Genomic DNA, 22,337 nt, shown 5'->3' on the forward strand with positions numbered 1-22,337 from the left:
TCGAAAAGCACCTGCAGACACCGTTGCCTGCAGACTGGAAAAAAGCTCGTCGATCAGAATGGGTACACGAGTGATGCAGCGATAACTCTGCGTTTATTTAGAGCGTAAAGCAAAGAGACCAAGAATCTGCGAAGCACATCGTCCGTCTACACCTAATTTACGGCAACACGAAAGTCTGGACCATGTATCACGATGTGAGCTTGACGGCGTCTTTTCGGACGAGTAACCTCTTGGCGGCCGTCCGTTCTGCTTTCGCCCTCAGCGTGAACCTGGTCTCTGGAATGTTCTCCGGGGGAGGCTTGCAGGCTTCGCGAACCATAATCCTCAACTTGTCCACGCAGTCGGCGACGTTCACGAGTTTCTTTTTTGTCTTATCCGAAGACACGACCAACTTGCCGTCGGCGTCGATGTAGACCTTGGCCAGTTTCTTCAGCCTGTCCTTTCCCGACTGAGGTATCCACTCGGCAGAATCCAGGTGCACCCGCAGTTCCACCCTGAAAGGATTATCGGGGTTGATCTCACGCACTTCCACACGGTTCATGGGTATGTAGCCACTGAAGACTTCGTTGGTGCTCTGCGGGGCCTCGACGGGCTTGACGTGGTTTAGGTCGCTGTCCGGGTAGATTTTGTCCAAGCTCACTGCGCTCTTGTAACTTCGGGCGGAGAGTGAGGGGGTATTTGCGACGAAATTCGGAAAAAACGCCGCCGCTCTCGCTGCACGGCACACAAACCACATGCGCGCCGCCATTTTTGCAATCGGTGAATGGAGGTATGATGGAGGCGCGTCAGCGCGTACCGGCTGGAGCCGCAGGAGTACCACCAACTGCACCCTTAAAAAATGTGTGGTAGCTTGCCCCACCTAGCGACTATGCAAAAAATCTTATTAGAGCTGAGTTTTTAAAGGTGGAGCCTTTTACAATTTTTAATTCCTTATACATTTAAACACCTCTTATTTGCTAAAAAGAATACTACTGCTCAGTACCCTGCGTTTATTAAATAATCAGACTTTCCATTTTAATTTCCTTTCATCTTCTTTTGTTTGTTTCCTGACATCCTTTTACACCCTTGAAAGTTTTTTTTATCACACCAAGAGCTCTTTCAACCCATGAAAATGGCAATAAAAAACTCTTTCGCATAAAAAAAATTTTTAGGGTGCAAACTATGAAGAAGTCGAAAAACTCCAAGAGTTATTTTACGACCGAATATTTTTTTAGAGTACTTTAAATTTGAGCAAAACGCGCACTACAGCATAAAAGCGCTCTTGTGATTTCTGAAAAGCCTCCGCACTATTAAAAATGTTCAGTGTTTTCAGTGTAATTTTCTAAGTAATTAACTCTGAGCAACGGTGTGTCTAAAAATGCTGAAATTGACTGTTACTTTGGATTTCCTACGCTACAAGCTCTTCAACCTGTTTTGCCTAACTTGGCAACTAGTTTTTTTTTTTTTTTTTTACACGGTTACGATTATATTGCGAAGTTTAGATCCATATTTACCTGCCCGAGAAATATTTAAAAAAAAAAGAAAAAAAAAGAATATAGACGCAGGAGAAACCATTTTGCCTGTTTTGTTTACTGTCTTTCTTACTTCACTGTGCTTATCCACCTTTCGTAACTTTTGTCTATCCGTGTGTTTGTATTATTATTTTACATGCAGACGCAATATGAAAACAAACAAAAAATATACGAGGTCTTTTTTTTTTTTTTTTTACTTTTTGCTAGTTAACGTTGGCAAAGTTGCCCCTCTTCTCATCGCACAGTATCAATTATACCAGACCTCGTTCCATCCGATTTCAGCCTCCGTCACGAACTTTCTAAATCTGTTGTTTTTTCTTGATTTTTCCTCGCAGTTTGGGACTTTCACAGGCGTGAAACACTAACCAGATGGCACAAGTTTCCGTCCGATTCAATAGGCCGATTTCATCTATCCGGCCATTGCCATGGTCACTAAATGTGCAACTAAACAGGAGTTACACTGGAGTCATGCTCGATTTTTTAACAGGTGGTAGAACTGTCCCCATCCAATTTTGTTCTATTAAAAAAATTGTAATCAACCAATGCAACGAAAAGCAATCCATATGACTGGGTTTTAACTCCTGACTCTTTTGTTTTTACAATTGTTATCCAGAAAAAAAAATACAAATCGCGCGCTTCAAATCTGATGGTCTCTCGGGTTATTACTATATCGCGTCGATTTAATAAGCACTCTTTCCGTGAGAACAGCGCTGAAAATTACAATTCGCCGATGTGCGACCAGTGTCGTCTGCAACAAAGAAAGTGTCGGTTTACGTCAAACAGTACGTTCGTCCGACCTGGCCAAAATAAAATAAAATGCTTGTTCAATGTAGCAGTCTTTTTCTGTCTCACCAGAAGCCCATCCGTCTGAGAGTCTAGTGATTTACCGCTAAACTTTCACGGAAAGACTTCAAACACAACTTCTGTCAAAGAAGAAAAACGATGATCTCACATGTCTCACAAGACCCTCTAACTTTTCCTGTGCAAGCTTCCTCATTGCTTTTTTTCCTTATTTCGTCTGCATGTAACGGTTGCCATGCAGAGAAAACGCACCAAAAAAGAACGAACAAAAGATATCCTAGCAATAAAATAGTGCGAACTAAACAGCTTTCGGGAGTCAAGCTCACCCACCATCTATCACAGTCTGCATCGCCAAAAGCGAGACCTATACCTAGAACGCCAACACAGGCGCGATGACGCCAGCGAATCTCGGATGACGTCACACATTTGGGAAAGCAGAACTCGCCTCGCTCTTCTATCCGTGTTTCCACACTCGTCCGCCACGTGCACCCCTATTTTCTCTAGATATTACGATTTCCCGCCGAGAACGAGATTACGCGAGAGCGGAATGCGGCAGCCATGACGATCTGAATGAGAGGCAGAGATGGAGGGGAAGGAGAGACCAAAAATATCGATCCCCAAACTCCCTCTTTTGCTTGTCATTAGTTCACCCTTTTTCGGGAGCGAGACGGCGGCGGCGGGGGATCCACAGCTGTGTTGCCCGACTCACGCGCGCGCGCGCACACACACACACAAAGAAACGGGGAATTGACCTCTCTGCGCATGCGCGCGCGCGCTCTCGGAACAAGCGAGAGACATCGGCCGCTTGGATGCGTCGGACGCCCGTGTCGTGGTTCATCCCCGTTCTGGCCGACCGTCGCGGCCTTGACTCAAGTCGACTCGGGCGAGAGCACAAAGCGTGTTGGAACCAACCCGACAAACCGAAAGCGACTCCGGCGACTCCCCGAGCGGTGCTTCTCGGGGTATTTGGAGGAGACGTGCGCTTAGCGTCACCGACTGTCTTTCCGCGGGGATCCTCCATGGACGAGGACGGCACTTTCTTTCGCGGCAACCCAGAACAGGCGACCTTGGCCCCCTTTTCTGCTTTGGACTCGTGTTTGAACTCGTGCTTCTTTGTGTGTGGGGGGTTGGTTCGTAAACCCCTATGCATCGTTACGCTGGCGTCGGCTTCGTCTGTGCCCGTGTGAACGAAGACCGAGCCGGCGTGAACGCGTCGAAATACCTGGCCTGTATCGGTTCGCAATCAGGGTTCGGTAAGTGGTCTGCGAATGAGGGCTACCGGTTCTCCCGCCGACTCCAGCGTTGCACACATCCACTGATGCCTGCTTCTCTCAGTGAACGTGATATCTTTTGAGGGGTCTTTTTTTTCCCCGTCCGTTGTTGCAAGCCAAGTCTTATCTATCTGCGAAGTGCTCCAGTTTGATAGAACTCGACGTCGACAGCAAAACCGCGCAAGAAGTAGAGGCGCACTAAGCGAAACGCTCGCTGAACACAGTTTTGCCCTGGTTGTGATTGGTTCGGCGGATGTTCAGTGATGTGAAATCGTCGCTCCAATGGAAATGGTATCCTTGTGAAGAAGTGTTTTTATTTTTTCCTGTCGCTGTCAGATTTTCTTTCGCAGAGTGAAGGTTTCGCGTGTAATCTGCTCAAAGTTCTCAAGTGCCATCGGTCTCACTTCCTTGGTTGACTCTTTAACTGTGCAGTCGAAGGTAAACGAGCCTCACAACCTAGAACTCGCGAGAGGAGGTTTTGTGAAGAAGGAACGTTTTACAAGCACCTAACCTGCGAATTGAACTTGACAGATTCCGTCATCTTGGCTGTATAACGTCACACTTTCCTCCTATAGCAACGGCTGTCGAATCACCCGAGGATTGGAAGCTAAATCTATTCCGCTAACCTAAACCGTTGCATTTGCATTCGTTTTTTTTTAATATATAATTGTTCACCTTCCAGTTCCGTCGTCGGGCAAGACGAAAACTGTCCATAGAATGTGTTGCTTGAGTGAAGAACAGACGAGCTGAGTTCTAATCCTTTTTCCAAGCATTGTTCGATTCTTTTCTTGTCGCACACATTCCAATGTGTCAGTTTCACTGGTGCCCTTGGGAATCACGTGACCGATCTTCGGCGCCACCCGGTGGCGAGCACCGGGACCATCGCGACGCAGCAGACGACACGTCTCTCAGAGTGACAGCTTGAGAAACACCGACCACCTCTTAGCAGAAGCAAGGTTATCACTGAACAACCGGCAAACTGACGTCATCAGGAAGAACCCCGACCAGCTTCCCGCGCAAAATCATGGCGGAGGTGAGCTTCACCAAGCGGGCAGCGGCCGAACTGAGCCGCTGTTTCAACGGTCTCGCTGTCCGCGCCAAGGCCGGAGCGTCCATCCACGCGACGCCCAGTCCTCCGGTACCTCAAGAACCACGTCGTCGCGGACGTCCTGCCGCCGTCCGCGAGTTCTGGGCGGCCCTCACTAGGCCCCGGACCGCGGCCGACCTTTTCAGAGATCCCGACTATCTGGCACGTCTGTTCGGCTACTTCAAGGGCCGCGAGAAGCTAGGCCTAGCATCTGTCTGTCGGTCCTGGAGGGACGCCATCTACGACCCACGTCACTGGAGGGACATGCTGCCCGTGCTTCGATGCCGGGAGCTGAGGAAGGACCCCGTCGAGTCGAGGCGAAGACTCTACGAGTCGCTGGAAAGGAGAGGTATGGACGCCGTCTGCCTCCTAGGAGCCAACGACGAAGACGTCTTGGACGTCGTGGCACAGTGTCCGACCGCGTTCCTGAGAGCCCGCGTCCGTCTCATAGGACTGCGGTGCAGCAGTGTTTCGGACAAGGCCCTCGAAGCACTCATGGCAGCGGCCCCAAGAGTCACCAATCTGGAGCTCTTTGGCTGCAACGAGGTCACCGACGCTGGACTCTGGGCCTCGCTAACGCCGGCAGTGACGTGTCTTACCTTAGCGGACTGCATCAACGTTGCCGACGACACGCTCGCAGCCGTCGCCCAGCTGCTCCCCGCGCTCAGGGAGCTGAATCTTCAGGCGTACCACGTCACCGACGCTTCGTTGGCCTACCTGGGGCCACGTCAGGGAGGGACGCTATTGGTCCTCCGGTTGAGGTCCTGCTGGGAGCTGACCAATCAGGGCCTGCTGAACGTGGTGCAAGCTCTGCCCCATCTCGTGGAACTCTCGCTGTCCGGATGTACCAAGATAAGCGACGACGGAGTGGAACTGCTGGCCGAAAACCTTCGGCAGCTTCGAGTCCTGGACCTGTCCTGGTGCCCCAGGGTGACAGACGCCAGCCTGGAGTTCATCGCCTGTGATATGACGCAACTGGAGCAGCTCACGCTAGATCGGTGAGGACAGTTTCTTTATTTGGATTCATAATATACTCTGCTTCACTCTACGTCCGACCGCAAAAAGAAACAAAAAAAAAAAAAAAAAGAAACAGGATCACGGCGCATTTCCTTCTGTGGAATCGTTATGTCGGGAATGACACAGAGTACAGCAGGTGCAGACTATTCCAATATTCATCCTCTGCACTCTGCCGTCTTTGTCCACTGGCCAGTGGGACGCGCCCTCGGTGTGCGCTGTAGCTCTCTCTTCTGCAGAGTATCAGACGTAGAGCATGCGCCCACGGCCCAATGACTCAGCATTTTTTTCGCCGGGATGATAAACGCTGGAAAGATGGACGGCATACGCGTAGCGCTGGTCGCTTGGGGAGACAAAAACCGTTAAACAATCGGCAGTTTTTTGTTGTTTTTTTTAAATTAAGTTTTGTGTTGCAACGACAGTGGTTGCAAAATGTACACCGCTGAAATTGTAAACGGCGAAAACGTATAATGCAAGAACGAGTCGGAGATCTACTTTACGTGTTCTTAGACGCGGGAGATCACTACAGTTATGCTGAAATATTGATTCCATCGCGGTGCCATTGGACTATACTTTGGAAAATTAGAATTTCGGTACTCGGTAAACTGTCAGGGCCTTCAGCCATATTCACAAATTATTTAAAAAATACATGCTATATCGGCTTTTTCAGGACGTAATGTACGACCCCTACCAACATTTTATTACTTTTTTTTTTCGGAGAGGGGGGGGGGGGGCATGTTTTTTAAATTTATATGGTGAGCCAAAATTAAAGCGTCTACAATAAACAAACTAAACCATGTGTGTCCAACTACGCCAAGTCCCCACGATCTAGTGGAGGAAAAAAAAATAATAGCGCAAGAGAGAGCATTTTTTAAAGCTCAAGTTGTTTGACCCATATTCTGACCCACTTTTAAAGAGGCAGATTAAAGACAGGTCCGAGGTGTTCTAATTCCTAATCCACCTGGGATTAGCGGTTCATGCTGGAGTTTCTAATGCCGCGACCTACTTTGATGTGCCCCAAAGTCTCCTCTAAAACACGTTTTATTGAGTTTCTGTCCTCCTTCCAACTCCTTTATGAGCGCGTGCGATTTTTCTCTCTTTCCTTCTATTTATTTTCTCCTTTTTTTTTTTTTTTAAGCTGACGTTATCTCCGTTTTTCAGGATGGGGTCAGGAAAGGTTGTTTTTTTTTTTTTTCGTGGAAAACGTCCGTCGGCTTTGTACTAGTCGTTTGCCGGCCGCCAACCGGGGAATATGGGGGGAAAGTGTCTCCTGTAAAGGGTACTCTGCCGCACGAAGCCCTATATTGTGGGAAAGACACTCCGATTCTCGAAGGGGTATACCCTTTTTACTGCCTTCGTATTGCTTCACTCAGGTTACAATAACGGAGTAACTCGCTTTAGCCAGAGCAGATAGCTATCCTGCTCTGTGCAAGGTGCTCACGCTTACCTCTTTTAGCGGTTAATAGTAATAATAAGAATGTGCTCTCACGCGCTCTACGACTGCACAGTTTTCTTCCAAGTAGATGTTATTAGAGACTTTTAGAATTGGGGCCCCATAAAGGAGCTTGGAGTGTCGTGCTGCGCTGGCACAGACGTTCTGAGCTTGAGCAGTGGGACGCGCCCAGCTCTTCGAGGAAACCAATGAAGAGCGAGCTATTAAAAACAAAAAAAAAAAACTCTCTATTAACTTTGCCCAGGCCTTCTGATATGTGAGCTAGTAATTAGTCGAACCTGTAACTCAATACGCGTCTCAATGGGCTAATGGCGCGCTGTCTTGCGTTAGGCCTTAAAGTCCTCTCCGGTTTCACTGATCGCGATGGTGCTAGGGCAAGGTGTTACCATAGCCGAGACTCGTACAATAAGCGGCGGTCAATGTTCAAATATTATGCTCTTCTAAAATAAAGTAAAAAAACTTCCCCTAAGTAAAAATAAAAATAAAAGAAAAACTTCTGGCGGTGAATTTTTTCTGTGCCTACAGTGCACTCAATCTCTCTCTCTTTCTCTCTCTTAGTTTCTCTCCCTATCTAAAGCTCTTTATATGGTTTTGCAAAGCTCTCAGTCAGCGGAAAATGGAACGACGCGTTTTATGTTGGCTCCGTGGAAGATAGATTTTTATTTAATGTAAGAATGCCTCGCGTCGTGGCTTTCTGGGCTGGGGTATTGTTATTTTAACGGCCATATCACTAAATTCGTTTACGTGTCTGCGCTGTACTATGAAAAATGGCGCCGGTTCTGCGTACTCAACCTCGTATATATAGTCTTTTTTTTTTTTTTTTTCATGTTTTATGTTAAGTCCTGCGTATTGCGCCGCGGAATCTAAGAGACAGTAACGACTTTTCGTAGATAGTTTCCGCTGTCCCACCACGCTTTCCGCGGCCAAGACGCGACCAGTGCGCATGCGCGTCTCTAGCCTCGTGCGCAGAGTCCCGGGTCTCGTAGCTGGTAGCGGAGAGTGTTGCCAGACGTCGGAAACGATCTACGAAAAGCCTCTAGTATTAACTACATGGAAGCTATAAAAATACGGGGTGATTTTTCTTACGTTCTAAAATTCCTTTAAAAAAACAACGTAAAAACTATATATTAATGCGGTCTGCGCAGGTGAGTTACATGGCCAGGAAGACATAATGTAGGGGGCTGTAATCGTCACGATGAGGCAAATAATCAACTAAAATTTGTTAATCAGCTTTTTAAGTTGCGATAATAAACATGCGGTTCCAATTAGAAATTTGCTGACCGTCATCGAATAGCACTGTCAGTCATTTTTAGGAAGACTTTGAGCGCGTAGGAAGAGTGGTGGTGCGCTGAAGGCTGGCGGCGAGAAAACGCGGATGATGAGAAACGGAAAAACCTATTCGGAGCGCAAGTCCGTCTGCTTCTTGCACGGGAGATTGCGATGATGTCAGTGACTGTGTCAGAACGCCGAGCTCTTATCAACTGATTGAAAAAGGAAAAAAAAAAAATAGTGGGTAGACACAAACACTTCAAGAGCGCCTTCTTAATTAACTGGTCCTCGTCTTTTTAGCGGTTTTAATCGACACAATGTATCACCAACTAGACCGAGTGAATGCCTTTATGAAGAGAGAAAAGGCGAGCACTACGAAGGCGGAACGGGAGAGGAGGGCAATGGAGGGCGAGGAGAGAAAGAGATCACTAGGAACGTTAGAGGGGAGAGGAGGTTTCTTTCCTCCTCCCCATCCTTTCTATTGGCTGCCCTTTCTCCCCTCGCCTGGCGTTTCCTTCGCCTGTACTGCACGCAGCTAGTGACACGGAGTATAGGCTAGGCAAAACAGTATACACGAATGCGATGAAACGCTGGGACGTCATTTACCAATGTAATGGCTGGTATCGACTGTAACTAGCGGTTCATTATTAATGTTCTGATTTTTCCTGATGTTCAGCATCGGACGAAACCTGCAGGCATTTTTTTTTTATTTTTTCAGTAAAGCCCTTGTTTTTTATTATTATTATTTAAGCACATTTCTAATTTGGAGTTTTTAGGTTTTCTGCAATTTCGATTAAACAAGCTTTAATCTTTTTTTTTTAATTATTATTTGTGCGCGCCCGTATTAACCGAGAACACATTATTTATTAAGCGTCTTTAATTTGGAACCACGCATTTCATTGCTAAATGAGGCCGCGGCGTCTTGCTGCAGCCGTAATTCAGATGTCGCTCTTAGCGAACGTCTAATGATGCACTCGGGCAGTAATTTAGCCCGGGTAAAATATATAGGTAAGATTAAGGAACGCTGGGTCCACCAACTAATGTGCGCAGACAATGCACGCATACCCTCACTTAAAAGAAAAAAAAGAAAAACATTGTTTTTTTTCGTAAGCAGCTGTTGAGTGCTCTCAACCATGATGAGCACCTGTTTTCGTTCCACCATCTTTCAAGATTTTTCTTTTTTTAGTTACAATTTTAGTTTTTGCAGATTACCCACTTTTCGCCTTTTTTTTTTTTTTTTCAAGTTAGCTTTCGTATTTTAACAACTTGTTAATCTACGAACTGAATCTGGCTCCGCCCAAACTCCAACCGCCTTTCTTCCCGAAACCACGACAACGTAACGTCACAGATTTTGTTTCTTTTTTTTTTTTTTTTTTTGCGTTTTTTTTTTTTTTTTTTGTTCGCTTGTTTTGTTTGATTCTTACCTGAATTTAAGTCGTTCAAGTAATACGAGGACGGACGCCGTGCCAAAAATAGCGGTCTCTCGTGGCGCGAACGAATGGGTCGTCTGCTTTCCTCGGTTGTTGCGAAAGCAGCGGTCGTCTGCTCTTCAGTTTTTACGGTATCGTGTGAAATGGGGATTGCAACGACGCCCCTAATTGTTTCCCGCGATGCCGAGCTGAGGCAACCACTTTCCAACTTAGATAAACCGGGTGTTCCTGATAAAAAAAAAATAAAAAAATAACCGCGTTTGTTTTTGCCCGTGTAAATAAACAAAGCATCGCAGGAAAGCTGAAACTTCGTGAGAATGTGATGTTAGCGGTTGCGGTAGAACACAAAAGTTTGAGAACATGACGTCACCTGAATCAAAAAATGGAAGACCCCTTTTTTTTATATAAAACGTCTACCTAAGCCTAATATCGATCGTGAAAACAAAAAATGACATTGTGAATGCCTTTAATAATTGTTGCGGTAGAAAACAAACAACGAAAAAAAAAAAAACAGCAAGAAAGAAAACAATATTCGTCTTCTTGCTGTCAAGTGTTTTTCGATTATATAGTACATGTCACGCGCGTCCACAATGTCAGTTCTTGTTTTGACGATATTAGGCTTAAGCAAACATGGGCTCAAAAAAAAACAAAAAAAACACGTTCTCAATCTTTTGCGTTCTATCCTGACCGCTAGCGTTACATTGTCATAGAGTTTGAGCTTTCTACAATGCGTTTACGCGGAAAAAAAAAACTTTCTTTTTTATTATTATTTTTTATGCGTTAGCACTTATTACTTTGGTGCATGCTGCAGCCATCTCACGTTTGGAAGGTCGTGGTTTGGATTAAACGAGACTGGGTTGGTGAGGCCGTAAAGCGGGTTTTCTCAAAAACATCCGTATTAGACAGATGATGATCTACCTATATATGTACACAATAAAGGTTCATATATGCATAAAGATAATGGCGACCGACATTACAGCACTAATTACGCGTTAATGACGAACCTAAACAATGGATGCGTTGTGACCCGAAATGTTTCGTAACTCAAACAAATCGGGCATATTTATATATTATTCCTAAAAGTAAACAAAATAGAGTTTCGTGACTACTTAAAATCACGTTAAAAATATATGGCATAAAACATTCGAGCCAACTCAAGCTTGAAGCCCGGCGCAGCTGGCCGATCTCCGAAATTCGACATTCTCGATAATGATGACTTGCGGGCCTGCCATAGGCTGCAAGAAGAGTTGATATGAGACGGACAGGTATCGAGGCACTCTAGCGAATTAACAAAGGGTGCTAAGGTATCAATCGCTCTTACGTTAATCTTCCTAAGGGGAGACCCGCAGATCATCATTCTTGCTAACTCGCACGCCTCCGTGAATCTCCATAAATTCATTTGCCATCTTAATGGGGCTGTCCAACATTATTTGGCAGGAACGTCTCTCACTTGACGCGAGCTTACCTGCACCAGTGGGATCCAAGAATACTCGACCGCAACGCCACTGACCATGGAAGCGTCTTCGTCGCGGCGGAATTCCCAGAATAAAAGCGCCCCCCGTGATGATATTTAAATGTGCTGATCATACAGTGGACACGAAGACTATGTAGGCATTCGATTTTTGACTCGTGACAATCAATGCCCTGACACACATTCTGGTAGTGGCTCGTGCCAAATCGCTTCAGCGCGCGCCCTGTGCTCTGCCAACCCCAATGCGTGGCCGTGTTAGAAACATTCGCGGCTTATAATCGACTCCAGGTCACGTGGCTACTTCTTCTGGCTGCATTTTAGAGCGCCCGTTTTTGTGTTTCGCGGTGTCACCGTCGGCGTAAACGCCCCGCTAAATTTAGCGGAAAATTGAATTGGTATTGAGGTCACGTGACGTCAATTTTTCTCGCTAAATCTAGCGGAGAAACCGAATTTGTTTTAAGGGTGACGTGACTTCAACACCAATTCAGTTTCCCCGCTAAATTTAACGGGGAAATGACGTCAGATGACTTCGTGTCACGTCACCCATGAACAAATTTAGCGGGACGAGGAGAGGAGGAAGAAAGGAGGAGGGGAGGGTACGGGGAAGAAAGGGAATTACCCTCCTCCACCTCAAGAGCTGCGCTCTAGTTTCGCATTACAGAGATCTGTAATCTTTCATTTTTTTCTCGAATTTTTTACTGCGACTGCCACTGCGTAGAGAAAAAAAAAAAAGCGACGTGTGTTTTATAGGTTATAAATGTCGAGGAATAATTCTAAGCTGTGTCTATCGAAAGTAGAAAAATTGTTGCATCGGCCCTTTAACCCACATAAACCACAAAAAAAAAACGCTGCTGGTGTTGTTGATTTAGGATTACCGAAATAGTTAGTATGATAGGATATGCACTTAGACTGTAGGGAGTTTGCGGAGCTAAACTCCCTGTAGGTTGTCCTTTCAACGCCGCTTCGCTCTTCACGTTGAAGACGCTGCTACTGCACGCCGTCGTCCTGCGCATGCGTAGACCCTCTCTTCTGACCTTTGCTTTCTGCTGTTGCCATTCTCGGAGGACATCGTCCAGCACCAGCAACATTGCCAGCACCTATCTCTGCGTATTTCGCCTTCTTTTATGTTTCAGCATCGGTATAGTAGGGAGCATAGAAAGCAATTTCAAACCCGATTTAACTCGACGATGCCGGTCTGTTCTAACAGATGGAAGAACGTCGGGCTACACTTGATTTGCAATTCCCAGTCAACCTCCCCCCATAAGGTGCTCCTTACTGGAAAAATGTCAATTGGAGTGTGCCATACACTTTCAAGAAAAAAGGGTGTAAAAGGGTGTATCGTTACACCCTTTGTCCCATATAATACACCCCAAAACTTCATTTCGACGTACAGAGCCCTATAGTCGAACAGACGACCCCAGATTTTACGAGGGGCTCGATAACGGTGCGATATAACTTTTTAAACAGCTAAAGTATGTATCAAAGACCACATAAAAAAAAACACCGAGTTTTTACAGTAGAACCAAGAAAACCCCGATTTTTTTTTTTTTTTTTTGGTATTGAGTAACACGTACATTAGCTATTTTAATAAGTTGCACAACACGGTTATCAAGCCCCTCGTAAAATTTCGGGCCGTCTGTTCAACTGTAGGGCGCTGTACGTCGAATTGAAGTTTTGGGGTGTATTATATGGGACAAAAGGTGCAACGATACACCCATTTTTCTTGAGAGTGTAGTGTCACTGCGTGTTGATCTGATCATCGTATACCCGTCGCCTCGTTCACAGATGTATGCACATAACGGACATTGGCCTGGGCTACCTGTCGACCATCCCCAACCTGGCGGTCCTTTACCTGCGCTGGTGTTCCCAGATCAGGGACTTCGGCCTCCAGCACCTGTGCAGCATGAAGAACCTCAGAATTCTGTCTCTCGCAGGTGAGTGGACAGAACGCCGTGACAGAACTCATCCGAATTGGATGGGTGGATGCATACGGCTGAACACTTTAAATCGGGCGGCAGCTTGCGCCACCTGTCCGCTGCTTTTACGGTAATCTGCGGTGTACGCCATCGCAGTGTTGTGCACGTTTTTCCTCACACTTAACTGCACCACTTTGGTTTTCTATAGATTTGTTTGTTTTCGGCTAAGTACACTCTTTTTTAGACTTAGCTGCATCGTATTGAGCTTGTTGATGAGAAAAGGGGGATCGGTGGCCGAGTGGTCTAGCGCACACCAGCTCGGAGCACGTGGAGCGAAAGCTCGCGCTGCAGAACCCAGGGATCCTGGGTTCGAGCCCCCCACCCCTGCCCGTTTCGATCTGGATGAGCATCGTACCGGCGTGCGGTCGTGTATCACTACTGCGTGATGCACGTTAAAGACCCCAGGCTAGCGGCTGTACCGCACTGGCTAAAATTCTCCTCTACAGCTGGGAGACTCGTCGCCCCTGTGAGGCAGACCAAGTTCTAGGCTGTATAAACACACACACAACCCAATTTTTTTGATGAGATATTTATTTTTCTTGGCGGCGTGGACTTCACTGCATATCTGTAAATGCCCCGTTTAACGTGCGTTTTGAAAGCCTCAATCATTTCTTCTGGAAAATATGTAGTAATACATGAACAAGGTATTTGCCCTTTTGTTTAGCAACAAACTCAGTGTCGCCATCTATCCGGCAGCCCCGGCACACTTCCAGTTCTCGTATATTTCCTCCTTCTTCAATCATCATTATTTTATTATAAGAGTGGATTATTTCTGACAGGACTCGTGTCAAAAAATAAATTTTACGAAAAAAAAAAATTTTTTTAGAGCAATATTGACGGCGCGAGACAATTTAGTCGGGAGTCACCCCCTTTCCACTTGTTTTCTCTCTCAACATTTCGGGTGCGTGGAAGAGAGGTGGATCGGCCTGGCCATCACGTTGAAGTGGAAAGAGTGTATGACCGTTCCGTGACGTCACGGACGTTGCGCGCATAATTCCGACGCAACAAAAATAAGCACAGTAACCCTGGAGCGAGGAAACAAAAAGGGACGGACAGACACGAAACTCCGAGAAGTTTCGTGCCTGTCCGTCCCTTTTTTGTCCCCTCGCTCCAGGGCTACTACGTCTATCCTTAGCCAGGTCGCCTGCCTACTTGATTTAACTAAAATAAATCTCGCAAGGTCAGTATTGCTAAAAAAAATTTGTGTTCGCGTAAAATTCATTTTTTGACACGCATGTCCCAACCAGGCTGTTTAAAACAATACATTTTTTATTATTTTCAGTTGCCCTTTAAACGAAACAATTACGAAACTGACAAAAATAATTCATTAGCCTAAAATGTAGAGCAATTTAGAGCGAATGTGGAGCGCGAGTTCGTCTGCTTCTTGCACAGGGTCTGCGGTGACGTCAGAATGCCGAGCCCTCATTGGCTCCGATCGGAACGATAGTGGGTAGACCTCAAGGCAGCTAGCATTGAGGTCTGCCCACTATTCTTTTAATCAGAGCCAATCGCAGCTGGGCGTTCTGACGTCACCACAACCCCTGCGCAAGAAGCAGACAAACTTGCGCTTCGCATACTTAAATTCTTAGCTCCCGTCGCAATCGAAAGAAACTTCCATCATACAAATACTGGAGCCGTCTTCAAACGGCGAGAATCAAGTCGGGCTTGCCAAACACAAACTTGTTTTTTCTTGTATCGCTCATTTCAAGCATAATTTGATTTCACCATTCGTAACATTTTTTTTGTTGGTAATCTGAAACTGTGTTCGGGAACTGCGAGCTGTCGGCATCCTCAAAGGGCAGCCAGCGACAGCAAAAAACTGATTATGCCCGTTTGAATCGAGGGTGACGGCGACTGTTGCCACGGTGACGAACAGCGGCAAATTGTGTGTGTATACTATATATATATACTGATATCAAGTTTAACACCAACGAGAACGAAAAAAAAAAACAATGCAGTCTGAAAAACTGGGTTGACCTCGCTATAAATAAATGTCCAAAAATTGGGTCTGCGTGCTAGGCGACTTTTGCAGGAAAAATATGCATCAATCAAAACATAAAAATAAAACAAAATCGCCTACGGACTGTTAAGTGAACACTGACATCCCAAAACTTCGCTTAGTTTACTTCATCGTATGAGGCACTCAATTACAGCGTTTTCCTCCTAAGGAAAAAAAAAAAAAAAGAGAGAGAGGGAGAACCAGCGCGAAGGATTGTGACGTCAGAGATTCCGGAAGTTGCGGGGAGCCACTCCCCGTCACTCCTGGAGCAGCTGCGAGGAGTCGCTCCCCGGAACCACTCGTTCAAAGCTTTTTTTCGGATATCGATACCCATTAAAGCTACGATGCATGCTCAAAGGCGGTGGCGGGGTGGCGGGTATCGCTATCGGAGTGATCGGAACGATCTACTAAAACTCTATTTACGCAAAATATTTCTCCGCTTCAGACAGAGCAAGTGGTCGGAAGTTAGTCAACCCGATGGGCATCTGGCGGCTGTTGTAGATTAATAATTATTGAGGGTTGTGTGGATATTTATACAGCGTGTAGTCGGCCAGCCATTTCGTTGCAACGAGTCACTCTCTGTAGATGAGCAATTTAGCCAGTGCAGTACAACTGCTAGCCTGGGAAGCTAGGGGACTGGTGCGCGACTGAAAAAACTTCGCCTGGTCCTGGTATCGAAGGGACCTCTCAAATTTTCAGCGGAGCGCTATACCAACTGAGCTAGTTAGACATCAGTAAAGCAAACAGGTTTTAACAGCTGCCACCAGTCTAACACCAATAAGGGTAGACGGCCTGCATTTTAAGGTTATGGTGATAATGCAAAGATGCAAGTGAGCTGGGCAAGAATAACGATAATAATCCCTGGAGAAAAGGAACAAAGGAAAAACACAAATCTCCAAACACAGCTAGGGGACTGGTGCGCGACTGGAAAAATATGTCTGGTCCTGGTATCGAACCAGGAACCTCTCCATTTCCAGTGGAGCGCCCTACCAACTCAGCTGACCAGGAGTTAGGCGTCAGTGAAGCAATGAGTTTTAACAGCTGCAACAACTGCGTGGGTAACAACTGCGTATTGCTTTTCATGAGCAGCGCATCTCCAGCAGTTCTGTTGCAACAACTGTGATCAGAGCCTTTCCAGTATATCTTATGTTGCAACAGCCATGTGGGTAGAGCATTGTTTCTTTATGGGCAGGGTATTTCCAGCAGATCCTATGTCGCAACAGATGTGGTGGAGTATTGGTATTCATAGGCAGGGTATTTCCAGCAGATCTTAAGCTGCAACAGCTGTGTGGGTGGAGCACTGCTTCTCATAGGCAAGGCATCGATCTCCAGCGGATCTTATGTTGCAACAACGTTTGGGCAGAGCCTCCCAAGCAGATCTTATATTGCAGTAGCTGCGTGGGTTGAGCATTGCTTTTTGTGGGCGGGACATATCTCTGGCAGCTCTGCTGCAACAGCTGTGTGGGTGGAGAGCCTCTCCAGTATACCTTATGTTGCAACAGCTGTGTAGGTGGGGCATTGCCGGCAGATTTTATGTTGCAATAACAGTGTGGGTGGAGCATTGCTTTTCATGGGCAGGGCGTCTCTAGCTGATCTTACGTTGCAAGAGCTATGTGGATGGAGCATGCTTTTCATGGGGCAGAGTATCTCCAACATGTTTTATTGCAACAACTATGTGGGCAGTCTCTCCATCAGATATTATGTTGTAACAGCTGTGTGGGAGGAGCATTGCTTTTCATGAGTAGGGCATCCCCAGTATTTTGCAACAACCGCATGGGTGGAGCATTGGTTTTCATAAGCAGTGCATCTCGAGCTGATCTTATGTAGCAACAACCGTGTGGGTGGGGTACTTCCAGAAGATCTTGTGCTGCAACAGCTGTGTGGATGGAGCATTGTTTCTGATGGGCAGAGCATCTACAGCAGATCTTATGTTGCAATAGATGAAATGGAGTATTGCTTTTCATGGGCAGAGTATTTCCAGCAGATCTTATGCTGCAACAGCTATGCCGGTGGAGCGTTGCTTCTCATAGGCAGGGCATCGATCTCCAGCAGTCTTTTGTTGCAACTGTGTGAATTAAGCATTGGATTTCGTGGGTGGGGTATCTCCAAGAAATTTTATGCTGCAACAACTGTGTGGGCAGAGCCTCCCTAGCAGATCTTATGTTGCAATAGCTGCGTGAGTGGAGCATTGCTTTTCGTGGGCGAGACATCTCTCTGGCAGCTCTGCTGCAACAACTGTATGGGTGAAGAGCCTCTCCAGTATACCTTATGTTGCAACAGCTGTGTAAGTGGGGCATCGCCAGCAGATTTTGTTGCAATAGCAGTGTGGGCGGAGCATTGCTTTTCATGGGCAGGCCATCTCTAGCAGATCTTATGTTGCAACAGCTACGTAGGTGGAGCATGCTTTTCATGGGCAGCTAGGGTATCTCTAACAAGTTTTATGGCAACAACTGTGTGGGCAGTCTCTTTATCAGATCTTACATTGCAACAGCTGTGTGGGAGGAGCGTTGCTTTTCATGGGCAGGGCATCCCCAGTATGTTGCAACAACTGCATGGGTGGAGCATTGCTTTTCATGGGCAGGGCATCTCCAGCAGATCTTATGTTGCAACAACTGTGTGGGTGGGGTACCTCCAGAAGATCTTATGCTGCAACAGCTGTGTGAATGGAGCATTGCTTCTCATGGGCAGAGCATCTCCAGCAGATCTTATGTTGCAACATCTCCAAGAGATTTCATGCGGCAACAACTGTGGGCAAAGCATGGCATCCTGTGGGCAGTCTACCCAGCAGATGTTATGTTGCAATAGCTGTGTGGCTGGAGCATTGCTGCAATGACTGTGTGGGTGGGGCCTTTCCTGTAGATCTTATGATGCAACAGCTGTGTGGGTGGGGCATCTCCAGCAGATCTTACATTGCAACAGCTGTGTGGGTGGAGCATGCCTTTCATGAGCAGAGCCTGTCCAGAAGCTGTTATGTTGCAACAGCAATGCGGCCGGAGCTGCTCCAGCATTTCATATGTTGCAACAACTGTGCGAGTGGAGCACTGCTTTATGTGGGTGAGGCATCTCTAGCAGATTTTACGTTGCAACCATGTGCGTGGAGCACTGCATCCTGTGGAGAGAGCCTCTTCAGCAGATCTTATGTCGTACCAGCTAGGTGGGCAAAGCATTGCTTCTTCTGGGTGGTGCCTCTCTATCAGATCTGACATTGCAACAGCTTTGTGGTTAAACCATTGCATTGTTTGTTTGTTTTTGTAGGCAGAGCCTCTGCAGCAGATTAAATTTTGCAACAGCCATGTGGGTGCAGAATTTCCAGCAGATTATGTTGCAATAGACTCTCCAGCATATATTCCAGGTCACGACAGATTTTGGTGCAACCTTTTAATATGCCGTTGTCTCTCTATGGCCACTACTCTCAGGCTGTCCCCAACTAACCTCCCGGGGACTCTCGGCACTGGCACAAGTGAGGCAACTCCAGGAGCTCGAGCTCACCAATTGCCCAGGAGCGACACCGGAACTCCTCGATTACCTCAAGGAGCAACTCTGCCACTGTCTCATTGTGGAGTGAAGGAAAGGGGGGTGACCCCTCCCCTCCCACTACGTCACGTGAGCACATGGTGAAGAGCACCCCCCCACCCCCGGTCGTGTTTATCGGACGACAATGTTCGCCAACAAAAGCGATCTCCTACGTCAGTCTTTTCGTCCCCTCCCTCTCTGTGACCAAAACAAACTCCCCGTGACATTGTGACGACGTGCCTAAATTAGCAGATGTGACATGCAACGTTATGAGGGATGCTCTAACTGTGTATGGCAAAAAAAAATATTGTTGATAAAATCGAAGCTGAAATGGCAAGTATAAAAATGGTGTCCTCTAAGGTAGTGATAACTGTGCATTGCTTTCTGACATTTCTTGCTTCCCCAAGCAACATTGGTGAATTGTCTGCATGACAAGTCCCTGAATTCAATGTGAGGGATTGATTTAACACTGCAATGGTAAACACTTTTACAGCTGTAAAAGTCACATAGAGTTAGCAGGTGGAACCAAGATGGCAAAACAGATCAGACGATTGATTAACTATTGGATTGGGAGGACTAGAGGATTTCCTAAAAATTCATGAAGGTCAGGTGTGTCAAGGCACTTCACCTTCGTCGGTGAAGCGATGCAGCATTACCATTTTAATATTAAGCAGTTTTATCAACAGTAGAAACAAAAAAGGCTTAGCTGCTCTAGAAAGCACAATGGCAGACCAATCATAACCCTGAACACCTTACCTGTAGATAAAGTGATGCAACATTACTGTGCTTTGATGATAAACAGTTCTGGCAACAGTACAAACCAAAAAAACTCATCTAGATAGCAAACTTTCAGACTGTGATATGGCCCAGAGGTTAAATAAAAAAAATTAATATAAAACCTGTAAATTTGTTAAGAACTGCCACACACTGCACAGTAATTTACCTAAAATATTTTAAGATTTGTTATTTAATTTGAAATATGCTAGCAGATGATCTCTGTTCAAACAAATGTAGGACCTGTACAAGCATGCTGCCTATGCGTCTGGGTGAGCAAGAATTTTCAGTGGCATGAATTTTATTGGTTCAGTTCTGACACACTAGGTTGCAAAAAATTATTAGCTTGCAAAACAATGATATGTGGTAAAACCATCGAAATGGCAAAGATTAACCTCGTAAGGTAAAACTATTAGGTCTCCAACAAAAATTAAATCACCGTCACAGTAGCGCGTGTCATGATGATGTATGTCATGCAACTACGATCCCGGCCACTGATGCTTTGACATGCCCATATAGGGAACTTTCCTGGTTGAGGGGCAAAGTTGCCAGTGAGACGTGCTTGTCTTCATTTTAAAAAAGTGCTCTACAAAGCTCTCGACGGCTTTACAGGGTGCAGGAATTAATTTTATTAATTCTTCCTTCGTCATTCCCCAGCTTGTGGATGCACGTTAAAATGAAACTGCTCCAATGTTCTGTGGCAATTTGTTTACTTAAAGGTCTCAACACGACCCACATGCCTCTCCTTTCGTAACGTGTATCTTTGTGTCTTCAGAAGTGTTAAACAGCGTAGCGTTGTAATTTTCTTAGAGTTCTGTCCCAGTGTATAAAACTCACCAGCGATGGCTCAAAGTACAGACAACAAAACATGCTGATCCCAGAACAGGCGTTCATACGAGGCCGCCAGACCGAGCGTTGAATAAAGTAACCCATGGTCTGTTAAACCCATGAACCTTGATGGCGAGACACAGGCGTGGTGGGAGTACGCTTCCAGCACACGCCAACAGCAGTGCATGCAACAACGGTGGCCAGTGCATACGCCGTCTATCTAGCTTCTTTGTTTAAGGCAAAAGCCTTACTTGTCTTATTACCCGAAAAAACGGTGGCACTGTCCCCGAAAGATGGTCTTAAAAATATGTCATCAAGCACGCGCCTCAAAAATAAAATATAAAGAAAAGCACAGCAATGCAGATGCCTCGTCACGAAAGCCGGCGTGAGGACGGCGGAGTTTGCCACGCCTGCGCAGTGGGGAAGCCTGATGTCACCGCCGAGCGCTGTGTGCGGCAGGAAGAAGTGGCGTGCCGCTTGTAGGTATGCGCTGTGTGTACGAATGCTTTGGCCTTCCTACATGTAAGAAATATAAGTGTCTCTGCCGATTTTTTTTCTCTCTCTCGTTCAGAACAGGTGAAAACACTAGCAATAAACCTCATAACTCAATCTTCCAAGCAGACATTTAGAAAGAAAGGCTTCCCAGACCATCTTTGCCTGGCAAAATGACGAGAGCTCACTATTTTTCAGTCTTCTTTGAATGCCACATTGTTTCTAGTCTCGAGAAAGAGTTCCAATAGAAAGCCTCAAATGCGGGCACCGCTAATTCAAGCGACGTTACAAACTTTCCGTGGCATGTGGCTCCACGTCACAATCTTCTTGGACCGGATCACATACAAATCTCCATGCAAGCTATGACCAGAGGTGCCAGAGATGTGTCACAGTGTACCGTGGGGTGTTTCTCGAATATTGAAATCAAGTGAACTTCGTACGCTAAAAGTAAGACTTTACAAAATATTAAACTAGTGTAGCACATTCGGCAGCACAAAAGTATGCAGAGTTTGTCTGCTTCTTTCGCAGGGATTGTGGTGATGTCAGAATGCCGAGCTCCAATTGGCTCTGATTGAAGGATAGTGGGTAGACTTCAAGGCAGCTTGCTTTGAGGTCTACCCACTATCCTTTAATCAGACCTCAGCATTCTGACGTCTTCACAGCCCCTGCAAAAAAAGCAGACGAACTTGCCCTCCGCATTAGGCCCACATCAACATTGGTGGTAAACCAGTCACAACTAAACTGTTGTCTGACAAGTCAAGAAACTTGGTAACCATACTGGGCCTTTCCTTTTCGAACGAAACCACTAGCTACGGGATCGAATCATCAGCACTACGAGGAAAATTGGTGCCACACATGTCGCGGTACCGGGGTCATGGTTGTACAGTGCTGCATCAGATAACATTGCGGTGTCATGCATGTCGTGTCATGTGAAGGTGTCCCGTAAGTGTACTACTATGCTAACAAGGTGTCACATAAAAAATGTGATAGCAAAACAAATCTGATTACATTTGACGTGGATTGAGCTGTAACAACGGGTGTCTTTCGAGACCGGGTTCCAGTGTAATTGCCGACGCAGTTTGACTGTTCTAAACGGTTTGTGTGCATTTTGACGTTGCTGTGCTATGTTCTCGTGCTGTTTAGGTGGGATGGCACACGATGTAGTGCAACGAGTTTCGACGTAGGCTAACGATTATGAGCTCAATGTAACAATGTTCGGTCACAGCATGTCCGGCGGAAATCACCGACGCGTTCCGAAACAGCAATTCAATTATGCACCGGAGTGTTGTGTTTGTTGCCGTGAAACTGTGGTCTCAGTTGTGCAATGATTTTGTGGCGGGCATGAGTGAGCGTGACATGTCAGCACGACGGCTTTACGGATGTGCAGTAACCGCTGAAATGAGGCTCCAGGGCAAGTGCACCTGTTTAAAATATTACGGTCGTTTCTA

At 46.2% G+C, this 22,337-nt stretch overlaps 2 protein-coding genes across 2 annotated transcripts; one reads left to right on the forward strand and one right to left on the reverse strand.

Moving 5' to 3' along the window:
• Positions 1-71: 71 nt before the first annotated feature.
• LOC8027942 (peptidyl-tRNA hydrolase ICT1, mitochondrial) lies at positions 72-759 on the reverse strand. The gene has a single exon (XM_002409995.4). It carries the CDS (start codon positions 746-748, stop codon positions 188-190), a length of 561 nt encoding a protein of 186 aa, XP_002410039.4. The 5' UTR covers positions 749-759; the 3' UTR covers positions 72-187.
• Positions 760-4,344: 3,585 nt separating this feature from the next.
• On the forward strand, positions 4,345-20,746 carry LOC115328677 (F-box/LRR-repeat protein 16). Its single transcript, XM_029990042.4, has 3 exons — positions 4,345-5,668; positions 13,093-13,241; positions 18,699-20,746. Exons 1-3 carry the CDS (start codon positions 4,608-4,610, stop codon positions 18,845-18,847), a joined length of 1,359 nt encoding a protein of 452 aa, XP_029845902.1. The 5' UTR covers positions 4,345-4,607; the 3' UTR covers positions 18,848-20,746.
• The last annotated feature ends 1,591 nt before the right edge of the window (positions 20,747-22,337 follow it).

Source organism: Ixodes scapularis, unplaced genomic scaffold, assembly GCF_016920785.2.
Source record: "Ixodes scapularis isolate PalLabHiFi unplaced genomic scaffold, ASM1692078v2 PGA_scaffold6__148_contigs__length_123643588, whole genome shotgun sequence".
Lineage (NCBI taxonomy): Eukaryota > Metazoa > Arthropoda > Arachnida > Ixodida > Ixodidae > Ixodes > Ixodes scapularis.

Excerpts from the sequence above, each read along its gene's own strand:
- LOC8027942 (XM_002409995.4), bottom strand. The coding sequence starts at position 748 with ATGGCGGCGCGCATGTGGTTTGTGTGCCGTGCAGCGAGAGCGGCGGCG.
- LOC115328677 (XM_029990042.4), top strand. The coding sequence starts at position 4,608 with ATGGCGGAGGTGAGCTTCACCAAGCGGGCAGCGGCCGAACTGAGCCGC. Across the intron at positions 5,669-13,092 it reads GAGCAGCTCACGCTAGATCG|ATGTATGCACATAACGGACA; the intron begins GTGAGGACAGTT and ends CCTCGTTCACAG. Across the intron at positions 13,242-18,698 it reads CAGAATTCTGTCTCTCGCAG|GCTGTCCCCAACTAACCTCC; the intron begins GTGAGTGGACAG and ends CACTACTCTCAG.